Source organism: Tenrec ecaudatus, chromosome 14, assembly GCF_050624435.1.
Source record: "Tenrec ecaudatus isolate mTenEca1 chromosome 14, mTenEca1.hap1, whole genome shotgun sequence".
Lineage (NCBI taxonomy): Eukaryota > Metazoa > Chordata > Mammalia > Afrosoricida > Tenrecidae > Tenrec > Tenrec ecaudatus.
Window position 1 is genome coordinate 27,189,328 of NC_134543.1, and position 14,552 is coordinate 27,203,879.

The following is a 14,552-nucleotide window of genomic DNA, read 5'->3' on the forward strand; positions in this document are numbered from 1 at the left end:
CCGCTGTAAAGATTTGCCATCTCCGAAACGCTATCCAGGGTCGCTATGAATCTGGATCAACTCAGTATCAGTGGGTTCCTTGGCTATAGACCTGTCTATTGCCTGGCTGAAAATTGGGCCACAGGGCTGAGTTCATTTCCAGACCTGAAGGATATGTGGACCGTATCTTGTTGCTTCCAAGATGCATGGATTTTTTTTCACATTTTAATACCACTGAAATATGGGGTATCTTGAAAAAAATTGGTGTTGCCTTCAAGCTGCTATAGGCCTGGACTGACACCACATCCTTCCATAAGAGACACATTTCCTTCTGCCAGTACTTGGGAATGCTCCCTACGTGAGGCAACTTTAAAGATAAAGTCTCTGTGTAAGGATTGTTTGGTATTTCTAGGACACACTGGCTGAGTCAATTCAGATGGTAAACTGGTGACTCCTGACTGTGGATCTCGTTTTCAGAGGAATTGTTTTTCATCTGTTTACATGAGGCCAAAGCAGAGACACTAAAATTTCCTTGCGGAGGAGGCTTGTTCTTCGTTATCTCGGCAGTTCAAGTATAGGTTATTAGAGACCCCACTCCTACTAGACAGTCATTCTTGGTGGTTTGATTGTTTTTAAATAGTTTCACTGGCATATCCCTAACATATCATTGTGTGTGATTGAACGTATACAATTTAATCGTTTAATTATATTGAGAAGATTTGTGCAATCTTAATAGCGATTTAAGAATATTTTCTTCTCAAACTCATTGTCAATAGCTACTTGTTTCCCCCCATCTCCCCCTGCCATGCTCCTGTCCAGTTACTGTCTCTCTAGATCTACCTATCCCGGGTAGCATAGTACAGTAAATCACACAAAGCAAAACACAGTGATACAGAATCATACACAGCAAACCAACCAACCACAACGACTAGACAAAGCATAGAAAAACCTCCAAGAGAAAGCAGAAAATATTAAAAACTGAAACAACTTTAAAGTGGGTCAACAAGGAGATCAAATGATAGATAGGCTGTTACATTTTAACCTCATTCGGTCTGCCATAGCCAGCTTTACAGTGCTCCCTGTGAGAGAGCAAGGCTATCCCATTCCTCCGCTATGGCCAGAGGGGATTCACCAGAGACTTAATCCATGCGGGGACCCTGCAAATGGACTTTGGGCTTCATCTGGGCTGTTTCAGGCCATTCTTAGTGTTACCTACAATTTCAGTCCAGCTTGCAGTTGGGAAAGTAGAGGTTCTGTGAAATGTGATCTCCACTTGCTTTCTGTCTGCTGCTCCCCACTTGGGGATTGAGCTCCACGGGAGTGGATACTTGGACTGTGTTGCCCTTTTTGGGTATCTTTGGCATCCGGAGCAGTGCCGTGGACCCAATGGGCTGTCAGTAAACATCTGTTGATGAATCAGTAGTAGGTGTTCAGTGAACATTTGTTGAACGAAGAAGTTAACTTTTGTCTGGTCACAAAAGAAAAATTTTGGACCACACTATCATATATGGTGTTTGGATGCTGAGATATAAAATACTTGATCTGGATGATCGGCCTGACTCGATTGTACATGCTGTCTAAGGTTGTAGTCTCTGCCTTGCCTCCCACACACTGCTTTGCACAAATATGGCTCTGCTTACAAAAGGAAAAGTTTTAAATAGGACCTGCAACAGCCACAGAAGTTTAATATTCTTGTTAATATTTATGCTCTTGGGAGTTAGCAGAAGCTATTTCGGGAGAGAGATTGCAAAACGCTCGATGCCTGTGATAAGCCACGTCCAGGAAAAACCCCCATGCGGAGCCTCTGGATTGTGCTGACGGAGAGCAGGGAGGGCCATCCCAAGCAGAGGGCAGAGGCCTGAAGAAAGAGAGCTGCTCTTCCATGTCCAATATAGTCAACCTCCCGTGTCTGTAGGTTTACTCTGGGGGTGAAGATTTGTGGATTCACAGTGTGCAGGATGGTGTGCATAGGTTATGTGCAAATCTGGTGTCATTTTATATGAGAGACTTGAGTATTCGTGCATATTGGTGTCCTGGTGGGGTGGACTGGTCTGGAACTAATCCCCCACAGATATCAAGGTATGGAAGTGTGTCTGTGTGTCAGAGAGGAGTGGGTGCAGTGAAGAAGAGTAAAACAGGGAAGGGTATAAAGAAGGGAGCAGAGGAAGGGTGCGGCCTTGTACTGAGAGAATCTGAGAAAGCAGAAGGAAGTGAGGCAGACTATACGTGGGGGAAGAGTATGCCAGGGCACACAAACCCTTAGTAGGACCAGCGAGTGAGGCGTTGGGACTCAAGGAGCCGTTGGCTAGAGTGCATGGGAAAAGGGAGGATTTTAGGAGATGAGGTGGGAAGCTCTTTGACGGGCTTGGTTCTCGATGCTGTGCATTTAGGGCAGCGGTTCAACCTGTGGGTCGCGACCCCTTTGGGGGTTGAATGACCCTTTCACAGGGCTCGCCTAAGACCATCGGAAAACACTTATTTCTGATGGTTTTAGGAACTGAGACACCGCTCCTCTATCCGACTCCAGGCGTGTCCGCCCACATGCAGATACGCCCACCTATGAGTACCCGGCGTGGAGACTGTTACCCATGCTACACCATGCTTCAAGACAACATTTCATTTATTTATAATTAGAAATAAAAATTTCACAATATATAATTACATATTGTTTTTTGTGATTAATCACTGTCCTTTAATGACAATTCAATTTGTAACAATTAAAATACATTCTGCATATCAGATATTTACATGATGATTCATCACAGTAGCAAAATTACAGTTATGAAGTAGCAATAAAAAAATTTTATGCTTGGGGGTCCCCACCACATGAGGAGCTGTATGAAAGGGTCGCAGCCTGAGGAAGAGTGAGAACCACTGAGGTAGAGGGCGTAAGACTTAGTGCCTGTCATGAACAAGGTCTCCTTCTGGTGGAAGAGACACATGATAAACAGTGCAAAACTCATCTACTCGGTAGTGCCTGGGGCCCCGGGGGAAACACAAGTCCACCCACAGACTAGACCCACGTACGATTTGCACTAGCTGACCCATGCTGCCCTGTTACAACCTCTACTTCTGACTTTTTGAAGGTAGATTGGAGTTGGATATTCTAAAAGATGGCTCCGTTTTATAAGCCAGGAGTTCATCTATAAACTAGGAGCGGTTTCTCTTGTTGTTTTAGGAAGGAAGAAAGGAAGCGAATGAACTCCAAAGCGAGGTGCCCTGACGTGTCCCTCAGGCGGTTGGTAGCGCCCTGTTTCTTCTCATTCACACGGCCTCTCTGAGGACATGAGTCATGGAGGCAAGGGATCTCACAGCTTTATGCTTTTTCAGTGAGGACCCAGATAATTTTGGTGATCTTGGTCAATATTTACCATGTTATAAATTCAAACTGAGAGATTAAACAATTTACCAACTGAACAACCCATCACACGCCAATACGAACAATGTTTTAAATTAAAATTTTTTTTCTCAAGGTGAAACAACTGTTCCCAAGGTTTTCAGTATCGGACAATGTTTTGTGGATGACTCCTCAGACATGGACACAGGCGATTCCTTTTTCCTTGTCTGTTCTTAGTCTGGAAGCTTCGTCTGCTCAAACATGTTCACTTTGGGTGACCGTACTGCTGGCGACCTAGCTTCCAGCCTCACAGCAACGGATGTGTTAGTCTGGGTAGACTAGAGAAACAAATTCATAGAGACACTCATATGTGTATAAGAAAAGGGTTTATATACATATAAGAGCAGTTGGAATTGAGAAAACATCCCAGCCCAGTCCAGATCAAGTCCATAAGTCCTGTATTATCCCATATGTCCGATACCAGTCTATGAAGTCCTCTTCAGACTCACGAAACACATGCAATTACGCCGAATGCAGGAGGATCACAGGCCAGTGGGTTTGGATGTCTTGTGGATCCAGTGGCAGTAGAAGCATCTCAGCACTGGCAGGGGTTTCCACGTGGCTCCTCTAGTTCCCAGGGCACAGGGTCTATCAGGATAGTGCCGTGTGTCTTGTCGGTAGAGTGTCTCTCAGGAGTGAACAGAGAGAGAACATGTTTCCTGCCTCGAAGGAGGAAATACCAGAGTTCCCAGAATTCTCAGGAGAAGGTCATGCCCACACAGAGGCCTCGTTGGTTATGATATGATTGACAGACTAGACTCCACCCCTTCACTCTTCATCCACACAAGTCTCAAATTGACACCAGATTATGTAACTACCACAACGGACAAGCTACCACAGTACAGCAGACAGACAATTGGTGCAGGTGCCACGTAGTTTCTGAGAAACTCCATGGAAGGAGAAGGGCAAATAATACTGTGCTCTTGTTAGGAAGAGAGTTTTGATGCCACCCACTCTCCTGAAAGGGTCCCAGGGGACACTTGGAAATCACCACACAGCAGAATCCAGGCCTTGTATTGGCCACAGATTTTCCACAAGCCCCGAGGTGGCAGACTGCAGCTGGGGTCATCTATTTCCTAGTCTCTCTGAGAGCTGAGAAAATGAGCCGGCGCAGAGTAAATCATTCCCTTCCCTCTTTGAAATTGACCATCCACATAGTTTTAATTCCCTGGGTAGTTTGATTAATGTACTTAAAAAAGGCAAGTGATGACTTTTGCCCCAGACTGCACCCCCCTCCCGCCCTCCTCTGGAGTCAGTTTTGAGTCTTGGTGACCCCAGAGGACAGAGTGGTACTGCTCCGTAGTGTTTCCCAGGCTGCCGGTCTGTATGGAAGCAGCTGTCTTATGTTTCTCCCACGGGGGGAGAGAAGGCTGGTGGGTTCCAACTGCTGACTGTTCGATTAGCTGCCTGTGCTTAATTCACTGTGTCACCAGGGCTCCTGGATCATAGGCCATGAAGTGGAAATGCTCAGAGCCCTCGCTCCTGGGGTACCTGGTGGGGATCTCCCTTGCTGTTCGGGTGTACTTCCTCTCTTTGTTGGGGGGCCAGTCTCCAGCCTGGGGAGGGCCTCTCCTGCCTTGGTTCGATCCAGAAGCTATGTGGGCAGAAGCAAGCCCAGATCCTGACTCGGCATTGTTGGAAGGCGGTGTGGGGCAAGCTGAGTGGCCGCCCGCAGTGAGGCGCGCAGTCCGACCTGCAGTTCCACCGGGACCGATTGAGCTGTGCCCTTACTAGGGTCTCCTAGTCTGGGGTCAGCTCTGTCAGTCCTCGGCCCTCAGCGCTGTCACTGACTTCCTAGGGGCCAGTTCGGCCCTGTGCAGTGCCAGGGGCTTGGGAGTGGGCAGCTTGTCCTCCGCATGCTGCTGTATTCCTGCGTGTCCGCGGAGGGTTGTGCCTTGTAAAAGAGCCCTTGAATTTACATGCTGTCTCCTTCTGAGAGGCCACAGACGCTATGTGCAGGGAGCCGGGATGCCACCCAAGACCTGCAGGAAGCAGCTGGAGCCTTGGAGGCTCAGGCCTTGGACCAGGAATCGCTGCCTGCAGACAAGGCCCGAAACAAGGTGGGGAGCACCACGTTCTCACCCTTTCTCCCCCTTAAAAGACGAAGGTGTGGTGCCAGAAGTTAGAGAAATAGCCGGTAGGCTCAAGTTGGAAGCAGTGTGAGGCTGGCCGGGGGAATTGTCTCCTGGTCTTACCCTGAATCCCGTACAGAATGGTCAGGTGTATCGCTCATCAGGCCTGTCCTGGGCCTCGTGTCTGAAGGCAACTCGTGAGAAAGTGAAGTATTAGAAGGCATGCTCACGTGTTTCCTAAAACCCTCTTGACCTTCAGAGAGCCTTACATGGTCAGATGGTGTGCTGGTCTCACGTTTTTAAAGAAGAGCACGCAGGCCTGTGAAACCCCACAGAAGTGGCCCCAGTTTAGCCCAGTGCCATCCTACCCTTATCATGTAGGCACGGGTCACTTACAAACTCACTCACAAATGTAATTGGTGTGCCTAGCCAAAACATCAAACCTACCGACTATATTTGTATAATGATTGGCCCTTTACAAAGCACCTTCTGCCATGGATTTCACTTACTCCCCAGAGATGCCACATCCCCATTATGCAGATGAGGAAACCGAGGCAAAGACTCGAATAAGTTGCGAGCTAAATCCTTTGGCTAGCCTTCGGGACAGGCGGGGCTGGTTGGAGTGCCCTAGCCAGAGTCAGTGTCATCTCAGCGACCAGGGCAGATGATGAGCAAGGGTACGGGCTGGCGGGCCTTTCTCACAAACGCAGCTCCGGCCTCTGCACTGTCCTGCCGTCCCACTGAAGGGTTCTCCTTTGTGGCAGCAGGTGTGGATTTCTGGCCGAGTTGCCTGCCCACGGCTGGGAGAAGGGGCCAGAAATCAACAGGAAGCCCTAAGAGGAGGGATTTTCAGGGCCACCCACCAGGGGGAGATGGTAGGCTCCTGCCCTGGGTTAGTGAGGACTCAGGGTGCAAGATGGCAGGGTGGGGGCATGTCCTCCTTGCAGGTGAGATGTCTGGCAGCAAGGGCATTCTAAAAATGCAAATCCCAGGGCTGGGCTACCAGGAGCGTGTAGTTATTCGTGGAGCAGCGCTGGTGGCATCAGGCTGAGACCCCATAGCTCAAGGTGTGCTGCTGACACAGCCTTGTAAGAGAGTTTCAGTGTCGAGCACAGCACAGGATCAGGTCCGAGAGGGTGGCACCCAGAGGGCCCGGGAGAGGAGGGAGAACCTAATTCTGTGTACAGCGTGTGGTGAGTTCTTGACTGACAGTCATCTGGGATGAGCCTCGAGTAGGGACTGTCACCGGGGGAGGTGTGGCAGCAGCGTGGGAGTACAGCTCAGCCCCAGGTCCCAGAGCTGTCACAGGGAGGGCTGGGAGGTGTCAGAGGGAGGTGTACTGTGCAGGGTGAGGGAGGGCCAGGGCATGACCCCCAAATGCCATTTGATGTAGATGTCTGTTCTGAGCTGTGAGGGTGCCCATGGGCAAGGCTTCTAGAGCAGTCTGGCAAGGGGCCACAGGGAGGCGAAAAGAAGGACAAATCTTTTGGTGAAGGAATGTGTTTTGAGGCTGTATTGGCACCCGGTACCTGGAGAAGGAGGAATACCTGGGGGAGATGGGGCTGTGGAGGCCACAGGGCAGCGGTGAGCAGCCTTCTGTCAGGGAAGAGGCACCTGGCCTCCGCCGCTGTCCGCCTGGCCTTTCACTAGAACTCTGGTGCAGGTGGCCCAGTACCAAGTGCCCCAGAGGTCTGGCGACATTGTCATGATCCAGTCTGAGCACACAGGAGCTATCGACGTGCTTTCTGCCGACCTGGAATCTGCGGATCTCCTGGGCGACCACAGGAAAGGTGAGACCCTGGCTTGGCTGCAGGCGGTCTGAGACATGTCTTTGGGGGTCGTGTCTGGTGGCCAAGCCGATGGGAGGAATGGAACTGGCTTGTGAGAGCAAGGCAAAGGGAACCCCTGGGAAGCATACCCCTGACTGCAGCACCCCCCCCAGTCAAACGCCAGGTGGGGCAGCATTTCCTCAGGGGTGCTCGGTGGTAAGCTGCCCGGCCGTCCCCCGTCCTTCCAGTCTCCCCGCCGCTCATGGCTCCTCCATACATCTGGACCTTTGCCAAGATGAAGGAATTCAAGAGGAAGATGCGCAGAGAGAAGAACCACCACTTGGTGGTGAAGCGGGGCGAGGTCGCGACCATCCGGGTCCCGACCCACCCCGAAGGGAAGCGGGTCTGCTGGGAGTTTGCAACCGACGACTATGACATTGGCTTCGGAATCTATTTTGACTGGACCCCCGTAACCAACACGGACATCACCGTGCACGTCAGTGACTCCAGCGAGGACGAGGACGAGGACGAGGAGGGAGAGGAGTTGGATGGTAAGAACCACTGCAGCGTCATCTGCGTGTCCTCTCTGTAGCTGGCTAGGCCCCGTTTCTCTGGCCCCTCCCCATGCTGTGCCCACCCATCCCCTCCTCAGAATTGGGGTCAGGGGGAGACCCTTCAGCATGGCAGGCCCCGAGGGCATGCGACCTGGCACTGGCTCCCCAAGAACACTGTTGGGGCCCTCTTCCTTCAAAGAGCTTCCCCAACATCTTGGCGGGAGGCAGATGAGGAGGGGGTACACTCGTACTGAGATAGGGACTCCCTGAGATGGAGCCTCATTTCCCTCTCTCAGTTTGGGGGTGCTTATTCTTGGTCCAGAACCAAACTGCGCAACCATGGTTTGCCAAATGTGCCCATTCCTTCCCCTCTCCAAAATGTGTCAGCAGCCTGTTTGCTTCAGCCCCCCCCCCCCCCGGTTCTCCTAGCACACTCCATCCCACGTGTTACCTGCAGCCCTTCCTCAGGAGGACCTGGGCATTTTTTGAAGAGTTGGTGCTAAGCTTATGGCTCACTTCCAATTCATCCTCCCTAAACTTGCCGCTGTGTGGGAAAGCAAGTGCAGGAACACGGAACTAGGAGAAGACCGTATCTTAGATGCGGAAGGCCCAGTGGAAGCTCTGGGCCTGAGGTTTTGTCCGCATCCCCTGGGTACTCCATTAGCTAGTGTTCACCTGTGGAATGGAAAGGAGGGCAGGTCCTTTCTTGTTTGGAACTCTCTTTGGCCCTCACCTACCCTCTGCAAGGCCCCTGTTGCCCCTATAAGGCTACGTCGCTGCTTTTCTGTGAAGACGTTACTGCCATTGGGTGTGGTGGGGGCTCTTTTTGGATACACAGGCACTGACTTGCTGTTTAACACTTGCGGATCCCCCCCTCCGCCCCCACTAAGTACCCCCCTGTGAACTTAGTCACTGGGAACAAAAAGCCTCCCAGATATTTTCAGAGACTCATCAGAGGCCAGTGGCACCTCCTGAGCACAAAGCCCGCAGCATTCCCTGGCCTTTCTCTCTCCTGCAGCCAGGACTCCGTCTGTCTCGGAGCTCACCTCCAGCCCCTCTGTTGTGTTGCTCATGCAGACCCTGTCCCTGTCGGAGATGTGGAGAGGGGTTCCCGGAGCTCCCTGCGGAACCGCTACGGGGAGATCATGCCTGTGTTCCGGCGGGACAGTCACCGGGAAGTGCAGGCTGGCAGCCACGACTACCCCGGTGAGGGCATCTACCTGCTCAAGTTCGACAATTCCTACTCCCTACTGCGCAACAAGACTCTCTATTTCCACATCTTCTATACCACCTGAAGGGCTGCCTGCCACGGCCTCTGGTTTCCACTGGGCCAGAACTTGAGGGAGGCAGAAGTTGGTGGGGCTGCCCACCGCCAGCCCTGCCGGGCATGCCTGGTTGTTGACCCCATGTAGCTTTCCCCCCTCTCCGCTTCTGCAGGTGGTGGTGTCGTGCCTCTGTTCTGTGGCCCCTAACACTTGCTCGCCTTGCTTTGGGCTCCGGCCACAACCCTCTGTGAAGGCCCTCATCAGGCAAGGGCCTCAAAGGAAGTGGGGTCTGGCCTTCCAAAGCTAAGCTGATCTGGGGACCTGGTGTGGACTTCCGATTGCTGCTGCCTCCCCTCCGAGAGCCTGTGCTGCAGCTCTCTCCAGGCTGTACCATGCCAGGAGGCACAGCACATTGGCCCCCAGAAGAACCTGGCACCCTGGCCAGAGACAGTCCTGGTCAGCCACTCACCACTGCCACATTCCTGCCTGCTGGTGGGGAGCCCTCACTGGAGGGAGGGAGATGGCAGCCACTTCTGGCTTCTTCCCTGTGGTTAGCTGCCGCCTCTCCTCCGTCTGTGCTTTTGCCACCACTGCAAGGACCTGCGTGCAGTCGAAGGAGATCGTCCATGCCATCCAGAACCCCGAGCAAGGAGAGTGGCCTTCGTCATTTCCTGTTTCAAGGGGTAACGTCCTTTTCCAAGGGGGACTGCTGGGGAGCAGGAATGTGCATCTCAGACACTTGCCTCTGACTAAGTTACCTTGTGTAGCATCGAAGGAGGGCTGTGATCTGGGAGCCCATAGTAAGCCCTCCCGAGTCCTCTCCATGTGCCTGTGTCTGAGCGTGGGCGTGCTGCTTAGACGTTTGGCTCCACAGCCCAAAGCAGGTGGCACCCAGTCAGGTGTCGGAAGTTACTGGGTTTGGGTTTCTTTGGTTTTCCAAGTGTCTTTGGGAAGGTGGGATTTATGCGTCCCCGTTGCTGCTGCTGGTATCTGTTCTGCACCCTGCCCAGGCCCATGCTCTCCGGGGCCTGGCTGCCCGCAGGGTGCAGGGGTGCTGCAGCCAGTGGCTGCCGGGGCACCGGGGCCTGGCGCAGAGAAGGCGAAAGGGAGGGACTGCCTTGGCCCACTCTCCCGCCTTGTGTCCAGTCTGTTACTGCCTTACACTAGAGGAGCAACTCGGTTTATTTATTACCGTATTTATTTTTTAGCCCCTGCACAGTTCATTTTGCCTTTAAGACCATTTCCATCTGTTTCTCGGACAGCTTCCAACCTGCCCTGAGCCATGGAGGTCGCCTCGACTGATGAGCTAAAGATGGCGATGGTAGGAGAAGCCAGGCAGGGAGGGAGTTGCATTTCTGCGGTCAGCCAAGGTGCACTGGGAGGAGGCTGCCCCTTTCAGGGGGTGAGGACACCGGCCTGCGCCCTGGCCGTGGGCAGCCTAAGCGCTTCTGTAGGGGTTGCAGGCCGAGCGGGGATTGAGTGCAGACATGCTGACTAGCCAGCCAGAAGTCTGCTGGTCACTGGGGTTCTGAGCCCTCCGCCTCTCATGAGGCACCCCTTCTTCACCCTCTGCCCTGGGGATCTGTCCTCCCTCGGAGCCAAGTTCTCCTCTCTGCTGGCAGAGAAAGTGGAAGGCAAGACCCCCACCCACCCACCCTGCCCAGGGGCAGTCGGGCTGGAGCAACATCCGCATGGGCCTGCGCTGCCAGCCCCCTGGGGAGCAAGGCCTCTCGAGGGTTAGCTTGGCCTAGCAGTCTCCTCCGGGCTCTGAGGGGCACCGCACCCCCACTGTTTTATATCTGGGAGTGAGTTTTGTAGAGGCCTACACCTGCCAAGATGTATATACCGTGTGAGAAATTATTCGGGGTTTTCTATTTGGACGGTAGAAAGCAAGCTTGCCATGGGTCTGCCCGTCCCCGAAGCGGAACCATGCCTTAGCTAATTGAATATACTCTTTATAAAGTCATTTTCTACTGCCCTGGTTTCCGCTCAGCTGAGGCCTGGCTGATGTTTCCTGTTGAGTATTTATTACCTTCTGTCTGTCCGAAAGGAGCTGGCAGGCACAGCCGGCTCCCGGCGCTCACATGTCTTTGCTTCTGTCGCTGTTTTCCTTGGAATCCCCTTCAGTGGCATCAGGGATCCCCGAGGGACTGGCTCCTCCCTCCACCTCCGTGTGCCTCTTGTCCCTTTGTGAAGTCCTGCAGCTCCTCACGGTCCATTTCAGACGGGCGTGTCCCTGGTAGCCAGAGCCTCTGGTGAGCACAGCATCGCTAGCTTATTCACGATCCTCATGGCAAACTTGTGAAATAATTGAACTGTAGGACAATAGGGTATTCCTTGAAGCACTGGCATGACCTACCATTTCCTAGCCCAAGTCAATCCTAAGAGGCGATCCACCCCCCAGTCTCCCTGCCTGTCCACGTTGGGAACCCCACACAGGACCCCTTTGCCCGTGTTCCCCTCGCTCTCCAGAGCACAAAGAGGTGTCAGTGGACACGCAGCGCCTCCTCCAAGCAGGGGAGCCGCTGCCGTGCTGTCCGTCCGTCTGTCCATCCGTCCATAGAATGAGCAGCTCTGAAACCCCACCCGTTGTTCCCTTTCACTACTTTGCTGAGAGACACATCCAGGTTGTTCAGAATGGGAGACTGTCCCAGGAAAAATCCCCACCAGAAAAGTTTAGAGACTTGCATAGCAGACACCCATCCACGCCCCACATCGGTTCAATTTTTTCCGCACAGCTGAATCTAGTGGTGTTCCTTTGGACCAATGTCCAGTCAGTCTGTTCTCTTCACGGACAGCATCATTTCAGCTGACCCCACACTCAAGGTCACCTGGGAGGTGGTCTTCCTCCCAGTACCCCCTCGCCCCCCATCTTCCCAAACCCAGCTGCCTCCCGTCTCTCACCCAGCCTGCGGGTCTGCAGTTCCCTCTGGGACTGACTGGCACGTGGGGCGAGGGTCCTGGCAGAGCTGCTCTGGAGGGGATGTCTTCTCCACATCGTAATGAAGGGGGCACGCCTTCTGTCTAGGGGTCCAGACTGAGTTTTCAGCCCAAGTGGGCAGGTCCTCTGTGTTCTCAGAACTCAGCCTCAGGCCCGACCCAAGGGACCAGTTATTTCGGGCAGCGACTCTGGCATTCAGCAAAAGAGCGCCCCTCTGGGAGCTGGCTCTGGGGTTCTCTGGGATCGAGGGTGAGGCACTCAGGCCAAATCACTGATTCTGTTTATACCGACGATGGTCACTGTCACCTCTTTGCTCTGTCCAACCCATCCCGCACCCGTGGCATGCCTTTGGCCTCTACCCAGTTCCTTAGGGAATGAAGTTAGGGCAGGACTTAGGGCTCAAAGGTGAGAGAAACCTTGCCAATTAAGCTTCCTGTGGGCAGCTTTTCAGAAACCACCGCTCTCTGCAGTTTTCCATTGCCAGACAAAGGCCTCCACGTTGACTGCCTTGTCACCAAGCTGAGAACTTAGCCGAAGCCTGTGAGGGCGGACGTCCTGTGCCGACAGGGAAACCAGGTCCACAAGCAAGAGATCGGCTGTGAAATGATTTGTAGCCTTGTTCAGTGGTTTGATGATTTCTGTTACATATCCCTTGATTTCTTTTAGGCCCCAGGCCTGGAGAATAGAGTTCGTTTCATGGCTTTTCTTCACTGTTTTCAGAAATGTTCATTTATTACCTAACACTCAAAGCTCTGATGCGGAAAAACAGATGCCCCAGACATCTAGAGATTTTATTAAATTCTAGATATCTGTCACTTTACATAAGTAGTTTGGGCTTACTTAGGGATTAAGATACTATATATGAAATGACTTCAAGAGGAACATGCATTTTCTGAAAGTTCTAAGACCATGACCAGTCCTCAAGTTTTGCTTTTCAATATTCTATATTAGAGATGAGCCCTCAATTCACAGTCTGTTTAAGGGACAGACTTCCCGGCCTCTCTTCACACTCAGGTTTGAAATACCCAGTTTGTAATGTTCTTTGTTCATGGTTGAGTCTTACTGTTGATCTTTAGGGGTAGACCAGGAATCCCGTGGAGCACATTCGCTCCCTTCCTTCACTCATGTCCTAAGCAGTCCACGTCATTAAGAAATCCCCAGCGAGAAACTCTGCCCATCCCTTTTCCTCTGATGACTGGTCCACCAAGGAGCTAGGTCTGGAGTCCAGTTGAGTGATGTCCACTGAGTCATGTGACGATGCAGTCAAGTCTGGGGAAAGTGGTCCTGTAGCCCACTCTGGTGGTGGCCCTCTGTCCTCTGAATAATGGGGAGTGCTTTGAAATGCACAGAACGCTGCTTTGTAATGAGACCAAAGTCCAGACGTGGGGTAAGGAGAAATGGACTAGAAGGAGGTGCTTATGGATTTCCTGAATTACTCTGCGCCATTTAGCTTGTTTCTCCAGTGCTTGCTTTGTACCAGGCATTCCGATATGGATCAGTTCTCTGAAATATGCTCCTGTTTTCTTGGTAAATATTTAAGCAGTCGGCAACCACAGACACTTTCCTTTCAGTTCACCTCACGCGCTGACACGGATTTTACAAAACAGGCTGGAAGGGAAACAGCATTTTATTATTACTTTTCTTTAAAAGATGCCAGGGGACCCAACGGATCACTTAATAGAGCCAACTTGCTTGCCATGTCCCTCACCGGAGAAATGCTGTCAGCACCTCTGATTTCGTTAAGAGCTCAGTACCAACCTGTTGTTAATGCCCGTTTCTCCCACTCTCCCCGCCCACCCCCGTGGTACTGACTGTGTTGTTGTCACTCACCGATTGTTCCGAGCCAGGGTTCTTCAGTAGCTCGGGTCTTGTGTTTTTATATTCTCTCACAAGGTTGTGATGCTTTTGTGCATTGTTTTCTCTTCCAGTTTTTGAAATGTCATAAATAAACTTTTTCACTATGCACCTGAAACAGCTGTCTTTTTTTAAAAAAAAAATCATTTTATTGGGGGGCTCTTACAAAGTTTATGACAATCCATCATTCAGTTGTGTTAAGCACACTTGCACATATGTTGCCATCAACATTTCCTACGGGACAGCTGTCTTATAGCTTCATGAACTTGACTCGCATTTGAAATTCTTCTCCTTTCATCCCTCCTCTGCACGCCAAAGAAGAAAAGCACTCTCTAACTCCATTTCCATCGATTTGGTTATCGATTTTTATGGAGGGAAAAGTTGAGGATAGTTAATGATAGCTTTTGCCACCTACATTTGAATTCATTATAGAATATGATGACCTAGATTTGACCCGTGGGCAGAAACATTGGATTTGTAGTGGTGATTAATGAAACCGAATACTGAATTGAATGTTAGGATTTGGTCCCCCAAGTTGCTTATTTTCCAATAAATTTGTTCACATTTGGAACCGATCAGCGTAATCATGAACATGGCCTGGCAGCACCGATGCAGCCTGCTTTCCCTTACAGAAGTGACACTACAGCGTGCCCTTGACCTCCACTACACCAGCTTGCCTCTGCACATCTCGATGTATGTGCTTCTGCTCTTTGGGATTTTG

At 51.7% G+C, this 14,552-nt stretch overlaps 1 protein-coding gene across 1 annotated transcript in view; it reads left to right on the forward strand.

Moving 5' to 3' along the window:
• Window positions 1–13,949, forward strand: part of TMED8 (transmembrane p24 trafficking protein family member 8) — a 34,352-nt gene extending 20,403 nt beyond the window's left edge. Inside the window, exons 3-6 of the mRNA XM_075531801.1 lie at window positions 5,316–5,436; window positions 7,112–7,238; window positions 7,466–7,768; window positions 8,849–13,949. Of these exons, the coding sequence (XP_075387916.1) occupies window positions 5,316–5,436; window positions 7,112–7,238; window positions 7,466–7,768; window positions 8,849–9,066 (769 nt within the window). The 3' untranslated portion in view covers window positions 9,067–13,949. The remainder of the gene's footprint in view (window positions 1–5,315; window positions 5,437–7,111; window positions 7,239–7,465; window positions 7,769–8,848) is intronic.
• Window positions 13,950–14,552: the final 603 nt, after the last annotated feature.